At 34.9% G+C, this 24,755-nt stretch overlaps 6 protein-coding genes across 9 annotated transcripts; 3 read left to right on the forward strand and 3 right to left on the reverse strand.

Moving 5' to 3' along the window:
- Positions 1 to 128: 128 nt before the first annotated feature.
- Positions 129 to 4,104, reverse strand: LOC103867697 (acetolactate synthase small subunit 2, chloroplastic). Its single transcript, XM_009145797.3, has 11 exons — positions 3,665 to 4,104; positions 3,345 to 3,558; positions 3,152 to 3,235; positions 3,006 to 3,074; positions 2,429 to 2,512; positions 2,093 to 2,245; positions 1,631 to 1,717; positions 1,157 to 1,261; positions 962 to 1,084; positions 692 to 844; positions 129 to 465 (listed from the first exon to the last, which is right to left on the reverse strand). Exons 1-11 carry the CDS (start codon positions 3,976 to 3,978, stop codon positions 352 to 354), a joined length of 1,500 nt encoding a protein of 499 aa, XP_009144045.2. The 5' UTR covers positions 3,979 to 4,104; the 3' UTR covers positions 129 to 351.
- A 1,908-nt stretch (positions 4,105 to 6,012) lies between these two features.
- UGT74C1-1 (UDP-glycosyltransferase 74C1) lies at positions 6,013 to 8,823 on the reverse strand. The gene is made up of 3 exons (XM_009145800.3): positions 8,463 to 8,823; positions 7,539 to 7,899; positions 6,013 to 6,965 (listed from the first exon to the last, which is right to left on the reverse strand). Exons 1-3 carry the CDS (start codon positions 8,744 to 8,746, stop codon positions 6,240 to 6,242), a joined length of 1,371 nt encoding a protein of 456 aa, XP_009144048.1. The 5' UTR covers positions 8,747 to 8,823; the 3' UTR covers positions 6,013 to 6,239.
- A 481-nt stretch (positions 8,824 to 9,304) lies between these two features.
- LOC103867699 (probable E3 ubiquitin-protein ligase ARI11) lies at positions 9,305 to 14,702 on the reverse strand. The gene is made up of 2 exons (XM_009145801.2): positions 12,504 to 14,702; positions 9,305 to 12,058 (listed from the first exon to the last, which is right to left on the reverse strand). The coding sequence occupies exons 1-2, from the start codon at positions 13,722 to 13,724 to the stop codon at positions 11,747 to 11,749; spliced, it is 1,533 nt and encodes a 510-aa protein (XP_009144049.1). The 5' UTR covers positions 13,725 to 14,702; the 3' UTR covers positions 9,305 to 11,746.
- A 486-nt stretch (positions 14,703 to 15,188) lies between these two features.
- On the forward strand, positions 15,189 to 19,081 carry LOC103867700 (eEF1A lysine and N-terminal methyltransferase). The gene is made up of 16 exons (XM_009145802.3): positions 15,189 to 15,665; positions 15,757 to 15,858; positions 15,939 to 16,005; positions 16,071 to 16,243; positions 16,314 to 16,562; positions 16,670 to 16,753; positions 16,843 to 16,890; positions 16,977 to 17,041; positions 17,144 to 17,192; positions 17,320 to 17,569; positions 17,646 to 17,770; positions 17,848 to 17,928; positions 18,006 to 18,080; positions 18,179 to 18,348; positions 18,436 to 18,586; positions 18,693 to 19,081. The coding sequence occupies exons 1-16, from the start codon at positions 15,282 to 15,284 to the stop codon at positions 18,894 to 18,896; spliced, it is 2,277 nt and encodes a 758-aa protein (XP_009144050.1). The 5' UTR covers positions 15,189 to 15,281; the 3' UTR covers positions 18,897 to 19,081.
- A 656-nt stretch (positions 19,082 to 19,737) lies between these two features.
- On the forward strand, positions 19,738 to 23,026 carry LOC103867701 (transcription factor bHLH153). 4 transcript variants are annotated; one of them, XM_009145803.3, is made up of 6 exons: positions 19,941 to 21,283; positions 22,042 to 22,157; positions 22,254 to 22,319; positions 22,396 to 22,461; positions 22,543 to 22,587; positions 22,684 to 23,026. In XM_009145803.3, the coding sequence occupies exons 2-6, from the start codon at positions 22,071 to 22,073 to the stop codon at positions 22,807 to 22,809; spliced, it is 390 nt and encodes a 129-aa protein (XP_009144051.1). In that variant the 5' UTR covers positions 19,941 to 21,283; positions 22,042 to 22,070; the 3' UTR covers positions 22,810 to 23,026. The 4 variants fall into 4 exon arrangements, with proteins under 4 accessions (XP_033147727.1, XP_033147726.1, XP_033147725.1 ...); XM_033291836.1 differs by lacking the exon at positions 19,941 to 21,283 and adding an exon at positions 19,738 to 19,814 and having other exon boundaries at positions 22,396 to 22,587; XM_033291835.1 differs by lacking the exon at positions 19,941 to 21,283 and adding an exon at positions 19,759 to 19,834 and having other exon boundaries at positions 22,396 to 22,587.
- A 110-nt stretch (positions 23,027 to 23,136) lies between these two features.
- On the forward strand, positions 23,137 to 24,289 carry LOC103867702 (protein FAM136A). Its single transcript, XM_009145804.3, has 3 exons — positions 23,137 to 23,375; positions 23,652 to 23,789; positions 23,866 to 24,289. Exons 1-3 carry the CDS (start codon positions 23,247 to 23,249, stop codon positions 24,046 to 24,048), a joined length of 450 nt encoding a protein of 149 aa, XP_009144052.1. The 5' UTR covers positions 23,137 to 23,246; the 3' UTR covers positions 24,049 to 24,289.
- The last annotated feature ends 466 nt before the right edge of the window (positions 24,290 to 24,755 follow it).

The following is a 24,755-nucleotide window of genomic DNA, read 5'->3' on the forward strand; positions in this document are numbered from 1 at the left end:
AGAGAGAGAGAGAGAGAGAGAGAGAGAGAGAGAGAGAGAGAAGAGAGAGAGAGAGAGAGAAGAGAGAGAGAGAGAGAGAGAGAGAGAGAGAGAGAGAGGAGAGAGAGAGAGAGATCAACACGAGGCAATTAAAGTAGACTGATTCTTGTTCTAAGCACAATCAGATGAGGTAGAATACAACCGAACATGGTCCAGATTCGGTTATCCATTTTACAAGACTTAGATTTCACTCCTCTGTTTCTAAGACTACAAACTGTACTACTATTAACTACTGCCAGTTTTCATTTGGATTTGTGGTTCAGAGACCATGCGAAGGATAACAACATCGATGGATCTAGTTAACCCTGAGACTTACAAGTTATAACATTGACTAAGAGAGAAATAGATTGCAAAACTAACCTCGCATATACCGTAAGGCTCCAACAACCTTTGCAGTGCCACCATCTTGTCAAGATCACCAGTAAGCTATATCCACCACAAACAAATATCAGCAGCAAACCCAAAAAAAAAACTAAGGGAGGAAGGGCTTAAAGATGGAAATTCTAAGTCTGCTTCATATATTTTGTCAAACAAGTTAAAATAGACATATGGAAAGATGTGAAACTTTTTAGATATCCATTGGTGTGATCTCTCATCTGATCTGCAACTACACATTAAACAGAAATCTAGTTTAAAGAGAAATGTATTTTACCTGCAAAGTAATTGTATGATCGGATACGTCAACAGTTTTTGCCCTGAAAACACTAGCAATGTCCAGGACATCTCTTCTTGCAGCAGCGTTCACAGCAATCTTAATCAGCATCAGTTCTCTCTCAGCAAATGGCAAATGAGTAAGATCACGCACCTGCAGTAAAATCCCCACAAAATTTAATAAATTCTTTGCTTTGGATAGTTATTGTACAGCATGCTCAGGATTCTGTTCACATTATGCTTGTACAAAATCAGGAACAATTGATTATACCTCATGCACATCTACGAGTTTATAAAGTTGCTGCACCAATTTGCTGACTGATTCATCTGTTGCAGGAACAACTGTTGTAATGCGTGAAATGCCCTCTGTTTCAGCATGTCCTACAGCCAAGCTCTAGACCAAAAAGAGGATCGGTCAGTGTTAAGTAAATTTCAAGAGTATGTGTAGGAGACATAAGGACTATGCCTGAATATTGTATCCCCTTCGAGCGAAAACACCAGTTACAAGATTAAGGACTCCTGGAACATCGTTTACAAGCAAAGATAGAGTGTGTGACCGTAGTCCACTCGTCTGAAAGATCAGAAAAGAAGAATTATTATACAAGAAACAAAAATAACCTAGTAACACTGCCATCTACACAAGTAAATAGAAACAATCTCTACAACCATCTTACGTACTCTATGTATTTATGTAAGTAAATTGATCACACCTAACCATGTCTACCTTAATTCTTAAAACATTGGAAATGACTCATTCATACGAAATTAATAGTAAGGATTGTTAAAACTCAAGAGTTCTAGACAACCTGGTCCTGTACTGGAAACCACATTCTGAACCCGCTACCATTTATGTTATATATATTTATTTAGCAACATGGATGTGCCATACCTATGGCAGTATCTATAGAATCTATATAAATCTAGAAACAAACTCACTTACATCTTCGTCCGTGAGAAGTCCCCAGTGAGCGTCAAGAACATGATGTACCATCAGGTCAGAAGTTGGCTCAACGGGATAAACATCTCCCTACACTTCAAAGCAGAGATAACTTTTAACACTGGAAGTTTCTTGTGAGGAGATTTAATTTAGTTACGGCTGCAAACAAAAAAGCATTTGACTTGCATGCCTAAAGAATTTTCTCCTTTGAGAGAAGCACATTAGTTTGTTCTTTTTTCAGTTGTATACAAAGCATACTTAGATCTGCAGACCATCAAAGATGTGCAATTCCCAATTGCAGTTCCAAACAATCGTACGCAGCCACCACAAAGAAAAAGAAAATAAGCACCCTCTCTCTATAGTTCCGTTAAACTTCATAAAATGAATGACAAATGCCAAATCTGAAAGAAAAGTGAGGAGCTTCAAGCTCAAATTAAGCAATCTAAGTAGGAGAGAATCACGCACCCCTGCTGGTTTGTCATTTGGAGGGAGCACATCTCCTTTTTTGCTACCTCGAAGAACATTAACAGGTGCTTGCTCCTTGAGATCTGGATAGGACGCTGCTGAAAACCGCCAAAATGGAGCAGTAGCACCCATCTTTTCCCTTCTCAGTGCTATCTGTTATATAAAAAAATCGTCATTCCATATTTCTTATATAAAGTGAGTACACAAGATTTATGTCTTTATGACCAATGTCCACTGAAAGATGTAATTATTAAATACATCCATTAGAAAGCACACACTGGATGATAATATGATATTCAAATGCCATACAATCTAGTTACCCCAAAAATTCACTACCTTTCCCGTCCTGACAATCTCTCTGATCTGAAACTTCTTCAAATTTCTTTCCACAGCAATCATTTTCCCAGGATCTCCAGTTACCTGCACGATAGCTTAAGAAATTAAGAGTGAAAATAAACTATGTAAATTACAGAAGGAGGTCACTACGGGCCAATTACAAGAAATTTTTTGTATCCCACTCCCTCATAATCAAGGTAAAGAACAACATGTGTATGGTCTTGGTCTTTCTTCTCTAACTATCATAAACAACACTTAGCACTCCCACAGAAATCAGAACAGACAATACAATTTAGAATTCAGATTAGTGTCATAGTATGCTCAAATGAATATATTAAAGGAGACACACCATAAGTTTCTAACAAACCTAAATACACAAAACATAAATTGAATCTCTGTTCGGAAACAAAAGCCTGCATGTGGATTATCATAAGTTCAAAAAAAAAAGCAGCATAGATCAAATGATACACTAGAAGAAAAAAGATTTGTCTTCCAATAATTAGTAAGAGGATGAAAACAGATCCCAAAATCCATAGGCCCTAGTGTGAAACAAAGCACAAATCATAAGAAGACGTACCTCAATAGTCAATGCATGCTCCGAAATATCCACAACTCTTGCTCTGAATGTGTTAACTAGCCACATGATCTGTAAACTCATAGAAAATAAAAATCCACCTTTACACTGAACCAAAATCAACCAGCAAGTACACAGTAAACTCTAACCTCTGCCCTGGATTCCGGATGTGCATTCACTTTCACAAGCATCAGCTCACGCTCCACTTGCGGCTCACTCGAGATATCTTCCACCTACTTACCAATTCAAAGTCAATTAAGTATTTTGGAGATGCATGCAAAAATCGAAACTTTATAATGCAAAAACTGATGAGTGTGATCTAGAAGAAGAAAAAGTAACAACCTTTAGGACATTAACGAGCTTCTGGAGCTGCTCGATGACCTGCTGAAGAACCCTCTCCGTACCAGAGACAACAATAGTGAACAGAGCCTTGTCTCTATTCAAACCAACAGCAAGACTCTGGATATTGTACCCTCTCCTCGCAAAGACTCCTGCGATCCTATTAATCATCCCGCTTTCATCTCCAACGAACACTGAGATCGTGTGCTTCCTCACCCTGTTTCCAAAACCCACACAACACGGTTAAAGGTAAAAAGACAATATCACGTTACAAAAGACTTGTAATAAAAAGTTTTAATTAATGTAATGAATATCCACACTACTTCGAATTTGGAGTTGCGGAGGAAGAAGCGTCAGAGACGTTCCCGTTGACGCATTGAACGAGACTCTTTGTTCTCTTGCACATTTCATTGCCACGCGTCGTCGAGGGGAAGAGAGGGGGAGAAGGATCGGTGCATGCCGATCTCGAGGAGAAGAGAGAGAGGGAGGAGGTTGAGGAAACTGACGCCATTTGAAGAGAAGAGAAGAGAGACGAGGATTTGCTTACTGAAGACGAGAGGAGATTTGTAACTGAGACAGAATCATACCGTACGAGAAGGTTTTCGAGTGGGCGTCTGTCTATTCGTGGGTCATACATGAACGCTAAGTGGGCTTTAAAGCCCAAAAGGGCTGACGTGTCAACCTTATCTAAATGTTGAGAATATTCATTGATAGTTTTGGTAATTATGAGAAGTTTAGGTTTATTACAGTAAAAACTCTATAAGTTTATTATGGGGACTATATTATTTTATTAATTTATAGAGTTATTAGTTTATAAAAAAAACTTTTAGATTTATTATCTTAAAATGTATTTTTATAAAATAAAAAATATTGGTACATTAACAAAATTTTTAAAATGCGACTGTCATTTTTATTATGGTTTCAATTGGTGATCACATTTTATGAACAAAATAATGGTGAAATATTTAGGGAAATTGCTACAAATAGCATATTCATAGTACCATTTTTCATGTTTACACTAACCACTTTTACCTTCACTTTTAATAAAGGGTAAAAGACAATTATACCCTTAGAGTTAATTAATCTAGACTTAGGGTTTAGAGTTCAGGGGTAGGGTAGGGTTTTTGGAATGTGAAATTTAGGATTCTAATAAATATATAAATAAATACTTTAAAATATATATAAAATATTTTTAAAAAATAGTTTCAAACATAATTTTCATTTTTCAAAAAGAAATTTGAAAAAAAAATAATAATTTCAAAAAGAAAAAATTATTAAAAGTTCAAATTTGAAAAAGTATAATTCGAAAACATAAAAAAAAAATTACTTTTATTTTTTATTTAAATAATAATTTATTATATATATAAATAACAAAGGCATAAGAGTCTTTTACCACTTAATGAAGAAAATATTTTTGAAAATGTCTCTTTAGTGGTGGTAAAAATGAAAAATAGTATCATGAAAGCGGGTAAACATGTAATTTTTCCAAATTTTTATTTTTCAATTTTTATACCAATCATGTTTAATTTTTTGTCAAATTACAGACACATGGGTCCCACTCTATTTTCCTCATCTCCTCAAGGATGAAAAAAATATGAAGAAAAAATTCTTCTTCCAATTTCGATGGGAATCAATTTGAACATAAATTTTTATATTTCTATTTTTTCATTTCCTTAATTGAATTTTTGTTCTTTATTTTATTTATTTTTCTATTCAATTAAACGGTCACCAATTGAAGCCTATATGATTTGGTGCATATAAAATATGTTTTATAGAATTTAAAAGTGGTTTTAGATATTTATTTAACAAAAATCATCAAAATATAATGAAATATTATGAAAATATAAAGATAATTCTATTTTGAATATAAAATAAATAATACAATGGTTTGTTTGTATTAATATAAAATGTACATATATTTAAATTACAAATTTATAATTTTAATGAGACTATATATTTATATGAAACAAAAATTTAAAATTATTATCACATTATCTTGTCGATTTATGTTATATTTTGAACACTAACTTGGGACCGATACCGTGTTTATTATTATAGAGTATATGAGATAGATAGCCAGGTAGGTAATGTACAAATTACACAAATTAAGCATTCGTGAAGGTGCTGCTCCTCTACATTTCTTTATGGATGTATCTGGTCTGGGTTGTAATTCACTCACTCCTTTAAGATGATCGTCTCACTGAATCATGATCTTAATGATTCTTCAGATGATTGAAAGAGTACAACATTCCATCCTAGTCATTATCAAACCGCACCCTTTTGTAATAAGTAATTGCCTTTTTTTTCTTTGTTCAAATGGCTTGTAATAAGATATGTACAGTAAACAAATATTTTTTTATCAATAATCTCAGACCAATGATCAATTGAATATTGATTAATACATAGTTGATCAAACACTGCTTAGCTAATGTATTTGAAAGGAAGAAGACCCCTTCCAAGAGGAGTAAAGTGTAGTCATCATTTGCTTGGTCCTTGATGATTCTTTAATTACCCAACCTCTTTCAACATATAATTTATTTTAAACAGATTGATTGAGGAGTGCTGGGATGCGGAAGCTGCTGTTAGGCCCACAATTTCTGACATCGTAGTTCGAGTGGACCGGATCTTTGTACACTGATCAAAATAAGGATGGTGGAAAGATACATTCAAGTTTCCTTGGTAAAAAGGCTGTCTCTTAACAATTCTTTATCACAATGTTTCTTATAATATGTAACTGACTAGAGACCAGCTCTCACATATAATATGAGTTTGTTTCTTAACTAAATAAAATGCTTTCTCAAGACATAGTACAAGAGACGAGGAGAACTTAATTTAACTCAGACAAATAAGTCACTATTACCACTCTGACAACACTCAGATCATCTCAGTTTCAAATTTTCAAGTCATCATAGCAACAAATTCATCAATTTTCTTGTCCGAACTACCTCCTTCTGAGATAGCCTCACGTGCCAACACCTTTAAATTCTCAACATTCTTCCTCATCACTTTCCCTTTCTCTCCTTCCATAACCTCAACAACGCATCTTGTAATCTCCTCCTTACTCACAAACCCTTCTTCATCAGTCTTAACTCTAACCCCAATTTTCCACACATCCTCTATAAACTTAGCGTTCGTTGGCTGATCCGTCCACTGAGGCATCCCTACCAATGGAACTCCTAAGCATAACGCCTCCAATGTTGAGTTCCATCCACAGTGTGTCACGAAACATCCTATTGAGTCATGTGCTAAAACCTCTAGCTGAGGAACCCACTTAGCCACTAGTCCAATGTCTTTCTCCATAGCTTCTTCCACAAAACCAGACGGTAACTTGCTTCTCTCAGAATCTCGAGCAGACCACAAGAAACTGTATCCGGTTTGTTTAATCGCCATTGCCGTTTCTTTCATCTGCTTCTCACTCAAAGCCACCAATGTCCCAAAGGCCACGTAAACCACCGACTTTGCTGGTTTATTCGCCAGCCAACTCAAAACAGACTCGTCAGGCTCAGTCTTGCTATCCCCTAGTTCGTAATCTTTGTCTTCCGGCAACCGGTTATCCAAGAACTTGGACGGAACCACCGGTCCAATGTTCTTCACCGGCCACTGGCCATCCATCCATTTCACTACCTGAGAAGTAAAAGACAAAGGTACACTTCTCAAAACTTACATATATGAAACCAAAAAAAAAACTAAATAAAGGCTTTAAATGGTGACCAAGAGAAAAGAGAGAATAATAAATTATTTTTCATTCTTCAAAATTTAAACCATATATAAATAATACATTCTACTTATGATTTTTCATATGTTTTAGGGAATTATAGAACAAACGTATTCTTCATCAAAATTGAGAAATAATAATAAGTAAGATTTTATACTTTATTACTCAAAAATGAAGATTCTATACCTTTTCAATTTATTTATTTCCTTTTCAATTTACTAAATAAAGGCTTAGAATGGTGACCAACAGAATGAGAGAATAATAAATTATTTTCATTCTTCAAGATTTAAACCATATGTAAATAATACATTTTACAGATGATTTTTCCATATGTTTTTAATAGAGCAAGTATTCTTCATCAAATTTGAGAAATAATAATAAGATTTTATACCTTATTTCTCAAAAAAAAAAAAGATTGTATACCTTTTCAGTCATGTTATTTTGTTCCTTTTCAATACAGAGCTTAAGTTGTATAACCTTACCTTAGGTTCAAGTTGATCAAAAGTGTTGCAAAGAATGCAATCAGCGCGCCGCAAGTTAGAGAACTGGCTAACCACAACTTTGAATATCAGAGGGTAAGACCCCTTCTCGCAAGCGAAAGAAGGCAGATCATTTTGGCTTAACAATGGAAAACCCGGAAACGATGCAAGTATTGGGTCCTCGTGCCTATCATCAGGAACATCGTAGGTGCCTTCGTTGATGTGGTAGTAAATAAGACTAGCCAACCATGGTTGAGTAAAATAGGCCACTACGTATAGACCCAAGTCCTTGGCTACGTCCAGTGCAAAGGGCATGAATGGATCATAGATCAGAGCTTTTGGAGGGTTGCCCGATAACTTCTGCCTGCACAAATACATAAACGACACTAGTGTTGAATAACATTTTTCATGTAACAATCATAGAAACGCTGACGAATGGTTTTAATTTACATAACATCTTCTTTTTCAATGACTGTGGGCAGCCATGATTGCCCTATGATGAATATATTAATCTCTAAGTTGGTTATATCATATAAAGATCGGCTGTTTACATTCTTGGATTAACAAATAATGTTTCAGAATATCAAAAGTTCTTCGTTTAACAACTCAGTAAAGTCTGTAACCATAAGAAGTTGGTTTTATAGTAGATTAATAATGTTTTATTTAATTTATATTTATAATAATTTATAATACATTAGCGAAGTTACTTGAAAACGTAAAAAAAGCTTTGAGTGATGAAAAGTTTTGTGAGAACATTATTATGTGTTGGAGGGAGAGAAGATGAAGAGGATAAAGGATAAGTGTTATGTCTGGATAAAGGATAAGATGTTACCATTAGTTTTAGGTGACTTCAACGAAGTTGTTGACCAGTTAAAAAAGAGCAAGCAAACTTTCAAAATCTGCCAAAAGAAAGAGAACACTTTGTACCTGGAGATGAAATTGGTGAGGCTACGAGCAGTAGACTCATTAAAACGTGGAGGGTCTTTGATCTTGGCGTGTGGGTGTTCGTGTGGAAAGAAACCGTCGTGGATGGTGTGGACGGTGATGGAGTAGTCCTCAGAGGTGTACGGTTCACGGTGGATGTTGGAGGCAATGATCAGTGAGACGGTGAGTCCCTTTTTGGATAAGCGTTTGCCGAGTTGGATCATTGGATTAATGTGGCCTTGTAACGGATATGGGAAAAACAGTACGTGACCTTTTGCTTCACCCATATCTTTTTGTGTGTTTTTGTTTAAAACTTAAGAAACAGCAAGTGGGTATGTGTTCTAATTCTACTCTCTCCTATGTGGGTATTATAGTATTTATATGCAGCCGTGTCTCGTTATTTACAATGTTTGGTGAACTCATAAAAGTTATTGAATTTTGAATTTGAGCATCAAAATACTTAAATTTAACATAAATTGGTTTGATTTAAGTATTTGAATAGAAAATCAATATTTATTTTGAGTATTTTTGGTATTTTGAAGATTGTTTAATTATTTTAGATATTTACTTTTCACTGTTTGTATATATTTTCAAATATTTTGGATAACATCCAAATATTTTATATATTTTGGATATTTTTATGGATATTAACTTTCAAATTTGCTAATATATTCAACTATATAAATCTGATTCTGATATATTCGAATACTCTAAGAATTTTGATTCGGATCGGATTCGGTTCTCGTTCTCTAAATACCAAAATTTTGAATCTATTCGAATATTTAATCAGTTTCGGTTTAGGCTTGGTACTATTTTTCGGATCAGATTTGGTTCGATTTTTCCAGTTCGGATTTTTTGGCCAGCCCTAGAATTTTTCAGTATATCTTTACTTCCTTTTATTTTATTATTTTTTATTTAAAATGGCCGAGTGTAAATTTTGAAGGATCTTTCATTATATATGCATTATAAGAGTATTACTCTTTTTCTTGGAGAGTTGATTTCTCAGAAATGTATTCGGTTAAAATCAATCTGGTATGAAGTTTACAGAGTGACATGCAAGCTCCATAGAGATGGTAAAAAAGTTTGTCGATAAGCTAAGCTTGTATTAAAAACGTGTGGAAGGAAATTAGGTGGGTGGGTACCACAAAAAATACTATTATTTCCATCAGTTTCTCTCTTTTTTGTGTATCGCGTATTATCTTGATATTATTATAATATTAGTGATGATTAGTTCGACAGTGGCTTTAAAAATTTAGCTGTATATGTTTACCTGTAGATAAATCGGTTGTAGCTGTAAAGTTATTACTGTAGATTTTTTTCTGCAGAGACTTTTGCTATAGTTAAATTTGTTGTAGCTATAAGTTGTAGGCTGTAGATATTTTAAAATAAAATATATGAAATATGTGTTGTATATATAAAATTATTATTTTATATCAATTAAAATAATTTATATTAATATTTTTTTAAATAAATTATCAAAATTTATTGTAATTTAAAATGTGATATGTAAATAATATTTATATTATTTAAATATCTTAATAATTTTAAAACACTCAAATTCAAAATTAAAATATTTATAAAAGTTTTTATTATGATTATATAATTTATTTGATATTACAGATTTTTTTTTCATTTACAGATTCTACAACCTATAAAAAGAAGATGTATAGTTTTTGCCTAAAATACATAAAAAAAAAGTTTTGCTTTTTTTTTTTTGCTGTACCTTTAAAAATAAAGCTAAAGCATGATTGGTAAAACTAAATAAAAACTTGATGTATTTTAAAAGTTACCACATGATTGGTAAAATTTAGTGATTTAAAAATAAATAAAGTTAAAGTAGGGAGATAAAGTCCAACCAATCACCCCCATTATGTATTTATTTTTAAAAGACTTCAAAAAGCTATGGCCAGAATAGAGCTGGACACGGATCAGATATCCGGATTTTTAAAGGTATTTGTGATTTGCTTCGTATGTTACGGATATCTAACTTTTTGATTTTCTTTGCTTCGAAAAAATACGGATATCCATAAAAACAGATATCCGAAAAAATATATATTTACGGATATTTACGGATATTTACGGATATTTACGGATACTTACGGATATCTCATCCGCTTTGATTAATACAAATAATCTAAAAAATTCAATACAAATTTATTTTTTAATATATTTTTTGCATGATATATAAAAGAAAAACTAAAAGAAATAGTGAAACTACATATTTTTAAAATTTTAAACTTAGTTAACAATTATAATAACACAAAACTTAAGAAAAAAGTTATAATTGTTTTATAATTTTTTTCTCTTTTTTTTCATGTAATACTTTGTATAAGTAATAATGTAAATAAAATTTGTCAAATCATATGTTATAATAATTATTATGTAAACTTATACATTTAAAACATTAAGTATAATCAAGATGTACATGTATTTATATATTTCTGGATCGAAGCAGATATCCGCTTTCCAAAATTTTGATATTTGTGATTTGCTTTGATTTTAACGGATACTGATTTTTAGTATTTGCTTTACTTCGGAAGTCTACGAATATTCAAAAATTTCAGATCGAATCGAAACAAATAACAATTGAATCAAATTTAACGGATAAAATGTCCAGTCCTAGATCAGAAAGTTATGGACAAACAAGAAGAAGAATAAGATATGTAATGTTTAGTTTTATGTTTTTTATCAAAAAAAAAATATGTTCTATGGATTCGTATGTTCTCTCTATTGCAATAGAACCGTGCTGCTGCGTATACTGTTTTCTAGTGCTTTCATTTCTAGCCGCGAGATTATATGTTTCCACATCGGAAAGACCATCATTCTCCTAGGCTTTGACTATATTTTGGAAGTAGGTTTTGATGACTTTAGTCAAATCTGTTGAACGAGAAAACTAAAGTAAAAAACAAGTATTGGATCTTTAAGTTCTCTGAGTTCCAATACTACTCTTCTTTGCTTGACAAGATTTTCTAGGCAGAGGACCTTTCCAAAGTGAAAACAGAAATGATTTTAGTGTTCTCTAAAATCTTACCCGAGGCAAAAGCAGACTTCAAACCTCAAAATAACAGTACAATTTCGTTTATGCTAATGAATAATTAGAAAAAAGGTTTAATACTGTTACAAACTCTAAAGCCCTTGGCAGGAAAAACATAAAAACAGAGAGTATTTTCCAGTTGTTTTGCATTCTTTTAGTAACTGAAACAGAGAACTTTCAATTCCCACTTGGATCTTCCTCTTACCGTTATCACCAACTTTTGTCTTTTGATATCAAATTTGGAGATCGGTTTTTATTTGCTATCATCAACAGCTACATCAGCAAGATCATTTTCTAAAGCTTTCACTAGATTTTCGAAGTAGGTTTTGGTTACTTTAGTCAAACCAATTAGTTTCTTGCGGAAATCATCGAAATCTGTAGATGGATCGTCAGTTTCATCAACAAAGTGTTGCAGCTCCTCCTCTGCACAATGATGAAGCCTCTCCAAACCAACTTCAGCCTCCCCTTGCAAATACTCAAAAAACTGTTTCTTGGTTCGTTCCTCCCGAGGAATGTAGTATCCATATGCATATGTCCATTTCAACACCCTCCTACACTCGATGATCTGCAGTCGTAAAATCAAACATATGAAAGACATTGATCTGTTAATGAAAAATATTGTAACAATAGTCTACTTAATAACTCCTATAATGATCCTTTTTTCCCAGTCTCTTACCAATAACTCTCTTTTAATTTTAGTAATTCATCTGCTTTCACAAGATTTATAAAAATATATTTGTGAAGCCAGTCTTTTTTTTATAATCCGGGATATTCGGCGGACCTAGATATAACTGACTAATCTCATAGATCTGGTAGGTTTCAAACCCGGGGTGCTTAGCACATGTACAAGTTCGCCGTACCATGCTTGGGTGGTTTCTGAAAACCAATTGTTAATCAAAATATATCATGTCTTATTCTATTCCAACATTCCATTCTACATAACTTCTTTTTTACGCTACCCAGTGTTATCAGTGGAAGTCATAGTTACTTGAATACATGTGTCCACTTACCTGAAGCCATGCATCTACGGTGAATTGGAGCTGAGTTTGTGAGAAGCATTGTTTGACACTAAGCTTCTCAAGCTGCACCGCTTGCAATTCCTTCAAATCTTCCATTGCCTTTAGCCTAGAAGATTGATTGTTTGCCCATCTTACATAATAATGCATGTATCTGTCGATTGTCCTTTGCACCCTTTTCGCCCTTTTTCTCTTAACTTTTGTTTCATCATCACCCTCAAAGTTGTGGCATGTGTGGCGACCATCATATGGACAAAGACAAATCCAACAAAAGCTATGATTACAAATTGGGCAGGTCATACGGTTACATCCCTGGTTCTTCTCGATATGACAGTTGCAGTTCGGACAAGGCTTCGTATTCGCAAGTATCCAAGTCATGTTTTTGGATTCATTATCCTTGATATTTTTAGTAATCCATTTTGACACCATGTCGCAATTCACAGGACGGTGAGCATCTTCACTACAATTCCAGCAAAAGTCATAAGAACATAAACATGTAACATCATAATTTTCAGTTCCATTCCTGGTTCCAAAATCAACCGCGTATACGCATCCAGGTGATGGACACCATTTAATATTGTTTTTTCCCTCTTTGACATAAGATCTAAGAAAATATCTACAGTACTTCTCCTTATCTTCTTCTATTGTTATCAACTTATCGATCATATCTTGACCAACCACAGCATAACAAGAAGGCTCAGGACATTTAATCATCAAACATCCCGGACCATTGTTGATTTTCTCAGTTATGTAACTGGTCCAACAAGTCTTGCAATAAGGGTGACCACAAGAAACCGTTGCGATTTCCTTGCGAAGATATGATTCAAAGCAAATTCCACATCCAATGTTCACGTCTTGGTCATTGAGATCAACCATATGCTCCTTCAACATACCAACGGTTTTACGAACTCTCTCTTCGCTAGTAAACCATTCATCTTCGACTTTACTAGAACTCCACTGATAGTGAAGAAGCAGAATGATTGCTTCGACTTGGTTTATTGAGAGAACCGTAGAAATTTGTTTGATGTCGGTCTTTTGATGCTCACGGATGTCTTCTTCTTTGAGAACTATGTAACTTATCTGATCTCGCTTCGATGTGGAATCATTGTGCATATCTTCTTCCATTCCATAATCGGCTTCGGATGTGTGGTCAATGTATAAGTTTTCTTCGCCTGATTCAATATTAAGCATGCCATCATCATCCGAATAATCCATGATCAATCAAAAGCTACTACTCCTAAAAATTTTCTCTTTCTCTTTTTTTTTGGAGGGGATAGGCTCAAAGAAATGCACTCTTGTAATAATTTTGTTGTTTTATAAGCTTTCGTATCCACAAAATTTGCAGAAAGAAAACTCATGATTTGTTTCTATTAAAAAATTAAGTTTTTAGTCTCCTTCCTTTGCTATAAAGATTTTTTTCTTAAAATGCGACAAAGTCAAAAAACATAGTGATACGCAAAGTTTTTGCAAATCCCTCGCTGATTTGCGCCGAGGATTTTTTTTTTTCCTTTCAAATTTACGCGTGAATTGCAAAGGATACAAAGTCATCTGATATACTGCGGTCTAGAAGTGAAATTTTTGTTTTTGCTAAAAACTAAGTTGGAGGATTTGGACCTCGCTCATACGTGTTCTATATTATGTCTTGACCAGTAAAGCTATAAAATATATTCGTCATATTTGCCTCTAAATATAGTGTTGGCCGTCCCCGAACCAAATGCCTCATCAGCTTTTTTTTTTTTTGGGTCGGCCTTGATAGTATCTATCCAAGATGATTTATGAAGATTTATGCCTTACAGTTTTGTTTACATTTAATCAAATTTTTCCAATCAATATGCATTAATAAATAAATATAAGTTATATTATTGGATTTGAATCTAAACTTTTTAATGTAAAAACGAAATGAATCTTTCAATTCTATTCATGTCAAACTCATGAGTAAATAACTCACGGGTCCGATTGAAAGATAATATAACCCATTCTTAGGGGACGACTGGTTTTCCCGCTACCACCCGCAAACGCAGCTTTTGCGGTTGGTAGCGGTTTGCAACAATCACTCAAATCGTTCTAAACCGCTTCAAACCGCTCCGAATCTCATAAATTCAAAAGCTGGCTCCAACTAGCGTTTGCGGTTGCGGGCGGTTGCGGGAGGATAAAATTTTTTTCTTTTATTAAAAACAACATATATACAAAAGTAAAAATATTTAATAAAAAATTTAAAATTGAAATTATCAAAATATTAAAATATATCTATTATATTTTAATTAATATTATAAAATTTTATAATAAATTTTTTTTTAATAAATTTTCAAAAATTAAAATTATAACTTTTAAATATAAATTTTAAATTTATTATAATTTTATGATTTTTGATATTTTTATAATTATATTAAATGTAAATATTGTTTATTTATTATTTGACTGTTATCGCGTAGTTAACCAGTCATAAGTTACCCGTAAACACACCAATTTTTAACCGTAATACCAATCATACAAATCTCTTAAAACTGCTAGAAACCGCAACCGCCCGCATTCACAAACTCTCGCAACCGCAACTACAACCACTGCGTTTGAACCAGTCACGCCCTTAAACGTTCATGGTGGGTATAGCAAAATTAATTCAAGCCCAAGTTTTGGTTACTTTTCCGGTTCGGTTTGATTGATTCCTTAAGCAAAAAGCTAAACCGTATCCCAGCTCCGCCACTGCGGTCAGCGAGATAGACAGACAGACCCATTCGAGTAGGAACTAGGGTTTAGGGAGATTCAATCGCAGCCATGGGGAAGAAGAAAGGCGCCAGCAAAGCAGACGCAGCTGATGACTTCCTGCAAACCCTCGAAGACTTCACCAGCAAAGAGAATTGGGACAAGTTCTTCACTCTCCGAGGCAGCGACGACTCCTTCGAGTGGTACGCTGAGTGGCCTCAGCTCCGCGACTCGCTTCTGCCTCTCCTCCGAGACTCTTCGTCCTCTTCTGGGTCGCTTCAGATTCTGGTTCCGGGATGCGGAAACTCCCGCCTCTCCGAGCATTTGTACGACGCGGGGCTCCGTGACGTCACCAATGTGGACTTCTCCAAGGTTGTTATCTCCGATATGCTTCGCCGGAACATAAGGAGTAGGCCTGAGATGCGGTGGAGAGTTATGGACATTACAAAGATGCAGGTTTTGTGTGCTCTGTGTTGTATAGCTTCTCGTTGTTGTTGTTGTCTCTCATTAAAGCAAGCTTTTTTTTTTTGGCTTCTTGATTGCGTAGTTGGGTGATGAGTGTTTTGATACGGTGCTGGATAAAGGTGCTCTTGATGCATTAATGGAGCCTGAAGTTGGTACGAAGCTAGGGAGTCAATACTTATCAGAGGTGTGTGTGGTTTAGTTCTTCTTATAGTTTTTTTCATCAAAGCAATTGAAAGTTGTGTGCTTTTATACATCTTTTCTCAGGCTAAGCGTGTTCTGAAACCTGGGGGCAAGTTTATCTGTTTAACGTTGGCAGAGTCTCATGTATTAGGTAATTGCACTAGACCCATTAGGTGAACTGTTTCTTGGGAATTGAAATTCTTAGTGTTTCTGCAGCGTTGCTTTTCTCAAGCTTTCGTTTTGGTTGGAAGATGACTGTTCACTCAATCTCTCAAAAACGATCCAGTCTTAAGACGTTTATGGTGGTGGCTGAGAAAGAAAAGTCCATTGTGTTGCATGAGATAACCTCTTCTTTCGATCTTTTATCTCTTGGCCGCAATGATGCTCAGGTAATACTTTTATGGAAACTTACCTTTGCTCTGCCCCAATGTAATACATGGTTTTGAATTATTATTCCAGGGTTCTGGTATGTGTGAAGCCCTTGAAAGTGAGAACCAGATACGTAGAGACTGCAACAATGGATCAGACGTGTTGTACTCTCATGAAGATTTGAAACTTGGTGTTAAAGGAGATTTAGCAGAGCTTACTGGAGGTCGTCGTGTTAAATTTTCTTTAGGAAGCAATTTCAGTTATAGGGCCGTGCTTCTTGATGCTCAGAAGCAGACCGAGCCGTTCGTGTATCATTGTGGTGTTTTCCTTGTCCCTAAGGTAACTTTTTGTCAACTTCATGAGTCTCTCTACAAGCTAAATTTGCAGAAACTTATATTAGTATAATTTCGTTTGAAATACTAAAAGGTGTGTTGAAAATTTTTCAGACTCGTGCTCATGAGTGGCTGTTCTGTTCAGAGGAAGGACAGTGGCAGGTTGTTGAGAGTTCTAGGGCCGCTCGTCTCATAATGGTAAAGCTCTATCTGATTAAGCCTATCTCGGTGATCTATACTAATATTCGGTTTGAGTATCTGACAAGATATTAATTTCATTGTGTAAGGTTTATCTGGATAGTAGTCATAATGGCGTCAGCATGGAGGATATCCAGGTACAGTCTGCATACAAAGTTGCCTGATGCTTTATGTTATTTACTGACTTGGTTGATTATATATATTGTAATTTTTTTCCACTCAGAATGATTTATCTCCCATGGTGACACAACTAGCTCCTAGAAACGATGATGAAGCAGCTCGCATTCCGTATGTTCATTTTTCTTATTTCTGAATTTCAAAATCTCTCTCATATCATTCCCCTCAGTATCTTCTGTACTATTATTTGTTGAAATGAATTTGGTCCTGCAGGTATATGATGGCAAGTGATGGGATCAAAAAGCGTACTACTGTCCACGAGGTGTTATTTAACAATATATCACTTTAAAACCTTCCATTTTAGTTTTGACAAAATTTGAATGAATTTCTGCTAGTTGGTATCTGGATCTTAGTTTTTGTTTCTTACAATTCTATCTGGGTTTATATAGGTGACGTCTTCCTTGACTGGGGAAGTTGTCGTTGAAGATGTGGTTTATGAAAGCACTCCTAGTAATACCGGAGGCTTATCTCCTTCTGCTGATTTGGCATTTAGACGTCTTGTATTCAAAAGAACCGAGTATTTAATACAGTCTGAAGCCTTGCTTGTAGAGGATGGCGAGGTTGTTGATCAATCTCAGACAGAGAAAACTAAAAATGCTTCCCAATCAAAACGGAAGGGAAATAAAAAACGAAACCAAGGTAAAAAAAGTCTCTACGTAATTATTGTGATACAGAACATTTCATGCTTTTTTTTTAATGCTTGTACCCATTTCAGAAACGAGCGGACCCATTATGAAGGTCTCTCATGATTATTTGGCTAGCTCTTACCACGCTGGAATTATTTCTGGATTCACACTGGTATCTTCCTATCTGAAGAAGGCTGAATCGAGTGGAAATATGGTAAGCATTATTCACTTTGGCCACCTTGTTTTAGATCCTTAAGTGTACTGACCCTGCAATGTTATGATACTTTTCAGGTTAAGACTGTTATAATTGGTCTTGGAGCTGGGTTACTTCCCATGTTCCTCCATGGATGCTTGCCATTTTTCAGTATCGAGGTAATTTCTTTTTAAAAAGGGTTAATCACGTTGAGTATTTTCGTTTGCCACTTACATGATGGTATCTCGTTTAATAGGCTGTTGAACTTGACCCGGTAATGCTTAGCGTTGGCAAGGATTACTTTTGTTTCACACAAACTGATCGCTTGAAGGTAAAATCCCTTTTCTTTTTATACAAAAGTTCCAATTTTGTTATCATATTTTAATTCAATTTATCATCATTCAACTTTTTCGCCCATTTTTATAATAGGTGCATATTGCTGATGGGATCAAATACATTAGAGACATAACAAACTCTGAATCTTCTTCCGAGAAAACGTCGGATGCTGTCTCTAAAACAGAGTCGGCTAGTTCCAATAATGCGGAAGGCAGCACTTGTCCTGACATCTTGATTATAGATGTTGATTCAGCAGATTCAAGGTATGCACTAAAGGCCAACTACTATTACATTTCTATGACTTCTTGCATTGATCTTACCGTTTTTTCATGTTTGCTTTCTGTCTGTAGCGGTGGATTAACCTGTCCTGCATCTGAGTTTATTGAAGAGACATTTCTTCTCTCAGTTAAGCGTGCTCTCCCTCAGCATGGTCTTTTTGTAGTGAATTTGGTCTCCAGGTCACAATCTGTCAAAGATATGGTCGTATCAAGAATGAAAAAGGTAAAAACCAAGTGTGATTCGATCCTTGTGAATCTGCTGTTACGCTAGTAGTTGGTTTTGAGTCCGAATTTGTAACTGGTGTCTTTTGTTTTGGTGTGTTTACAAGGTTTTCGATCACTTGTTCAGCCTGCAACTAGAAGAGGAAGATGATGTAAACGTGGTGCTGTTTGGGCTCTGCTCTGAATCTGTAATCGGAGAGTGCGATATTCCAGAGTCTGCAGTTATACTTGAGGAACTGCTCAAGTGCCAGAGATCGGAAACGAAGCAAAGCATCATCGACTCTACAAACAAGTTGAAATGCTGGAAATGAATTAACATCATTTCAACTTGTTTGAAAACAATCATATGTCTTTAGCTGCTTTAAAAAGGATTCTTTCATGTTTTGACATGTTATACGTGCTGTTTGAAAAAAAATTGAGCTTACTGAAGATTATACTTATGTGATAGTTTCTTCCTTAAACGCAAGTGGAAAATGAAGCGTGGGGTTTAGTTTAACATAAGCTTCACTTTATCGTTAGACCAACCCACATATTGAGGCATTCAATTTGGATGATAGTGATGTTCGAATGTAACAAGTTAAAGACATCATCAATGTATCTTTGATTTATTGTTGCATTTTTGGAAACAATCCGTTTTTTTGCTAATGAAAGGTACCAACAATCCGCGTTGTTGCCTAACCAAATGGTTCGAACGGTGATATTGCGATTGGAGCGGCGCAAGCAAACACATTTGGTCTATCAACTTTTTTTTTTCTTTAAAGATTTTGGTTTAGCAGTTTACAAAAAAAAATGAATAAATATGTAAACAAAAAATACGTAAATGAATAAAAATCTGGCCGCCGCGAAAGACGAGAAAAATAGAGACAAAGAAACGAACGCCGAAACCGCGTGGGTCCGAACGACGTCGTCGCTTGTAATAAGTTGTAATATTTTGCATGCAAGATATATTGTTGTTAGGTTAGGTCACATGTTTTTGGCTTCCAATAGTAACCAGTTTCTCGTCGTCCCGCCGTTAACAGTAACAAAAATTTCTATATATACTCTATATCTATACATTTTTATAACTGTTAGAACCGCACCTCAATTAAACTGCTTGTCCCGCACCACTTAACCCGCAGTCACCATTCGGAGCCAATATATATAAAGAGAGAGCCTCCGGTGAAAGATATAACCTGTTATCATTGTAGACATTAATGTTAAGCATTTAAACTTGGGAAGAAACTAGAAAGGTAGCTTGCAAAAATCTAAGGTGACCTCTTCTTTTGTTTTTCTGCTGGATTTGTTATAAGAAGAGATTTAAATTAACTTTTCAGGTTTGCTTTAAGTTGATATTATGCTATTTTATTTGTTCATATTCTAAATGATCAGAACCTAGTTCAAGCTGATACAAACTCGATGATATTCGTTTCACAGTTTAGTATCTAGTTAGGTTGAATTGTTTATCTATAATTTAATGAGAGAAAAAACAAAAGACAGTTCATATTTAGTTTAAATTTGCGACACTGTATAGCATGACGGTGTCTGTATGAATGTACTGGGAAATCAACCGAAAGGTACAATGCATTAAACCTCTCTCGTAGAAAATTCCAAGCATAAAGTTGTAAAGGAAGAGACAGATGCTGCAGAATTGGTCAAAATCTTTTTGACAAATCTAAATAAAAAACAATAAAATGTCTTTGACCAAAAAAAAAAAAAAACAATAAAATGTCACTTTCAAAATAATTACTAGTGTTTGTTGACAAAAAAAAAATTAGAGCTTTGTGTTATTATAATGAAAATAAAATGAAAGCGACATCAATCTGGGACTGGGGTAAAAGGACCCCCTGCTCTCTTCATTGGTTGAGTTGTACATTAGCTGTCAAATTATTACATTTCAATATACATTCGTTTTTTTTGGGACAAATCAATATACATTCGTTAACTCCAAATATATACATTTAGATGGATGGTACAACCACATTTTTGGAGTTACTTCCCAATTTCTATTGTAAGTAAATCATCATATAAATCTTAAAATTACTGAGTTGCTTCATTATACATATACTACATGTACTATGACTCCTGATCTTGGAGTTACTTCCCAATTTCTATTGTAAATAAATCATCATATAAATTTTAAAATTACTGAGTTGCTTCATTACGTTATGTATTATGATATCAGGAGTCACTGCCTATATCTTTACATTTCATCTACAATAAACCGGTATAATTACATTGAAAACTGAAACAAAGTTGTTAATTTATATATATAGTCCTGATAAATTTATGTAATATATATATAGATATACAGTATTTGTCTCACAAGAAAATCTAGGTTTAATGAGAATTAAATGAACAAAATGACGAAAAGAAAGAAACAAAATAAAGAAAAAGACATATGAAATGTAGTCCCCCTCTTCTCTTTGCTTTCTTAATTTCTTATATACACAAACAAAGTTCTCTCTCTCCCTCATGTCGAGTTTTCTGCGGTTGCCCTATCTCATGACCCTTTAGGTTAACGGCGTTTTCATCAAACCTCTGGTTTTCGTGGACTTTCTTTTCAAGATCAAAAGCCTTGTTTTTGCTTTTGGGTTATAAACCAAAAAAGGTGACAAAAGAAAAAACACATGGAAGCTTAGAAGAAGAAAGCTTTCAGAGTTTGTGAGGTTGTTGTTGGTTAGTTTGTTGTTTTCTAGCAAATGCTGAGTCTCTTCTCTCTGTAAGTTCTTTGATATCATCTTCCCATTAATTTCCTCTGTTTTTTTCCACATTTTGGTATTGTTTACCAACTTAAACTAGACTAATCTTAATCATATAGAGCAAGATGGATTAAAGATTTTTTTCTTCTCTTTTGTCGTTGGTGTTGTTATCATCTTCTTGTGGGGTTCGCTTAGCTTTGAATCTTGACTGTATTGATGTTTTCTTTTAATATCACCTTTAATGATTTAACCAGTTATACTCATTAAATGAACTTGTAAATGAGTTAATTTCGTGGTTTCTTGATTTAAGAAAATGTTGAATCTGAAAGTTGATTAAGAAAATGTATTGTCTATGATTGTGCATATAAAATATATTGTCTCCGTATGGAAGCAAAGTATGATATCATACATCTATGATTGTGCTACTAAACTCAAAAATAATATACTTCAAACTGATAAGATCTTAGGGGCTTAACCTCTGACAATTATCTACTTTCTTTGACTTTGGCTACTAATTTTATAATCCAAAGCCGTGTGTATTGGTTGCTCCAAACACTTTTGTAGTTCGAATTTCATTTTTAAAATTTACAACCAAGTCACCAGTTTGTTTGTCTGTCTGAGGGTACCTTCAAAAAGACAAGTTGTTTTTGAGTTGTAATATTATGTTGTTCAGCTGCAACTTGCTGTTTTTAGATGAGCCATGATATTAGCTTCTCCCAACATGGTCTTTATAAAAAGGCATCAAGTAAACAACCGATCTTTTTGTTTTGATGTCAAGGAATAAAATATTCTAGAGACTCGGCAGGGATGATGATGGAGAATAAGCGCAATGTATGCTCTCTTGAAGATAACAGCATTAAACGACACAAGTCTGATCTCTCTTTCTCTTCCAAGGTCTTATGATGATACTCTCGATCTTCATGCTAAATGACCTTACCACATTCGTGGACCAACATGCTAATGAGTAATGACCCGTCTGTGGTTTAACAGGAGAGGAAGGATAAGGTGGGAGAACGTATCTCAGCTCTTCAACAGCTAGTTTCCCCTTATGGAAAGGTACTAACTATTCCGTCTGAAATTTCCTTTTCAAGCGACATATTACATGATCAAGCCCCTCTCTCTTTCTCTGCAGACCGACACAGCATCAGTTCTTCTAGAGGCGATGCAATACATTCAGTTTCTTCAAGAACAAGTCAAGGTCTGCTCTGTTTCCTTCACGGTTTCGAATCTGAACTGCATTTGTCCATCTTCTGATCCAACAATGAGTTTTTCTGTACAGGTTCTAAGCGCTCCATATCTTCAAACAACCCCAATTACCACACACGTGAGCATAATCTTGACTCCTTTCTTTTACTAGGATTGCTATTCGACAACCTGTTGATATGGAACTCAACATCTCTTGCTTGTTTTTGTAAAACAGGAGGAGGAGCTGGGAGAGTACAGATTGAGAAGCAGAGGGTTATGTCTTGTCCCAATGGAGTACACAGTAGGTGTTGCTCAAACCAATGGTGCTGATATTTGGGCTCCTGTAAAGACTCCAGTCTAATTCGCCCATCTGATGATCTGTCTTTCTCAAGATTAAATGAAAGATAATAAAAAAAAAAATGTTAGGGGTCTGATGATGATGCCTATGTAACACATATATAAATTGATGTAAGACCCATGAAGTTGTCTCATAGTCAGTGATGTCTGTTTCTGTTATTCTTACTGCTTAATCTCTCAACTCTGTGGTGGCTTCATCCTATATTTGATTCTAACGAAAAGTTTTACGTTCCTAGGGAATTAGCTTAAGCTCCAGTCATTACAGAACCAACTAATACATACGAACCGGTCAATGACGGATATAACATCCGGTTTACGTCCAAGTGTTTGTGCGATTGAATACCGGTTTATTAGAAATCCGGTCTAAAACAAAACCGTATCTCTTAAAAGAGCAGCTGCAGCGAAACCCTAAGCCCTGAGAGAGATTACGATCGATCGACGATGGATCATATAGCTGCGGCGGAGGAGCAAATCGTATCGGAGAGGCTTAGAAGAAAGCTTGAAGAAGTTAATGTAGCAGCTCAATCTCAGCTTTCTCCTATCCAAGATCACATCAATTTCACTCTCCAGGTATCTTTCATTCACAACTTTAGGCTTATGGGCATGAACATCTTTACTGGGTTTGATCCAATCCTCAATTCTCCAGAAGCTGTCACCTTTAACTTTTTTTTTTTTTTTTAGCTTCGTGGAAAGTACGCAGCAACTTTTGTTTTTGATGAATTGAGTTAGATATCTATTTGATTAGAGACTATAGATTAAAAAAAAATTGTTAGCTAAGTTGTGAAACGGCTTCTCTTTTGTTACATTGAGTTACATGAATCTGTTATTTCATTTTCATTGTTGCAGCAAGCCTATTTCAAATGTGCATATGAGTGCTTTGACAGAAGAAGAAATCAAGAGGAGATTAGTAACTGCGTCGAGCACTGCAGTGTCCCTGTTGTCAAATCTCAGCAGCATTTCGAGAATGAAATGGCTCAGTTTCAGGTAGTATATCTCCCACTAAAAAGAGATAAAAGATGATGATGAAGAACTGATGGATTTTTGCATTTCTGTTGTATAGGAAAGACTGAACAGATCATTGGTGGTGTGTCAAGACAAATTTGAGGCTGCAAAGCTCCAGAAGATAAGGCCTGAAGCGGTTAACGAGATGGAGCGCTGCGTGCACAAAGCCATTGAAGAGAACCTCAACACATTACCTCACATTGTTCAGAGAATGAAGACAGCATTTAACATAGCTAACTAAAACCTCAACCACTTCTCCTCCCGGGGACATCTCAGAACAGTGGACTCCAGGACCTGAGTTGAATATTGCACACTTTAAAGACCTTTTGTGTTGTCTATTATATGATTTACAAATTTTTTTATTCTTCTTCTTATATAAAGAAATTGATAGGTTTACATTTCGCACTGGATTGATAACTGTTTTTATTTGTTTTGTTCTTTTCGGCCTTGAATCACATCAGAAAAGACATGTCTCAATCAAATACTGTATCCTCAAGCTTTGTATAGTAACAAAGCAATCACATGTTTCAAAGCCAACTGTATAGCCAATCTCTGTAGCCCATAGCCACAAGATCAGTTTAACAAAATAATAAAAACTCACATGGATTCCAATTACGGTGTAAAACAATTTGAAGCTATAGTCGGAAAGTGCAGTTAAGTGGATCACCAAATAACATAGTATGACAGTTAGACAAGAGTTTCAAAAAACATAACTAGAACAATCACTGCTCCATAGAGAATGAACAACTGAAACAAGAGGATGTACCACCATTGTATCTAAGATAAGATGAAAACCATGGTAGACAACTGAGAATATTCATTCCGAGAACCGAAAACCTTTTAATAAAAACACAAAAACAATGGAAAGAGAAGGGCTCTAATCAAGACCACATGATATACAAGACAAGAACTTAAGAGCCAGTAGCCGCTCCAAAGTCCTAAAATCAT

Source organism: Brassica rapa, chromosome A05 (assembly GCF_000309985.2).
Source record: "Brassica rapa cultivar Chiifu-401-42 chromosome A05, CAAS_Brap_v3.01, whole genome shotgun sequence".
In the NCBI taxonomy this organism is placed as follows: domain Eukaryota; kingdom Viridiplantae; phylum Streptophyta; class Magnoliopsida; order Brassicales; family Brassicaceae; genus Brassica; species Brassica rapa.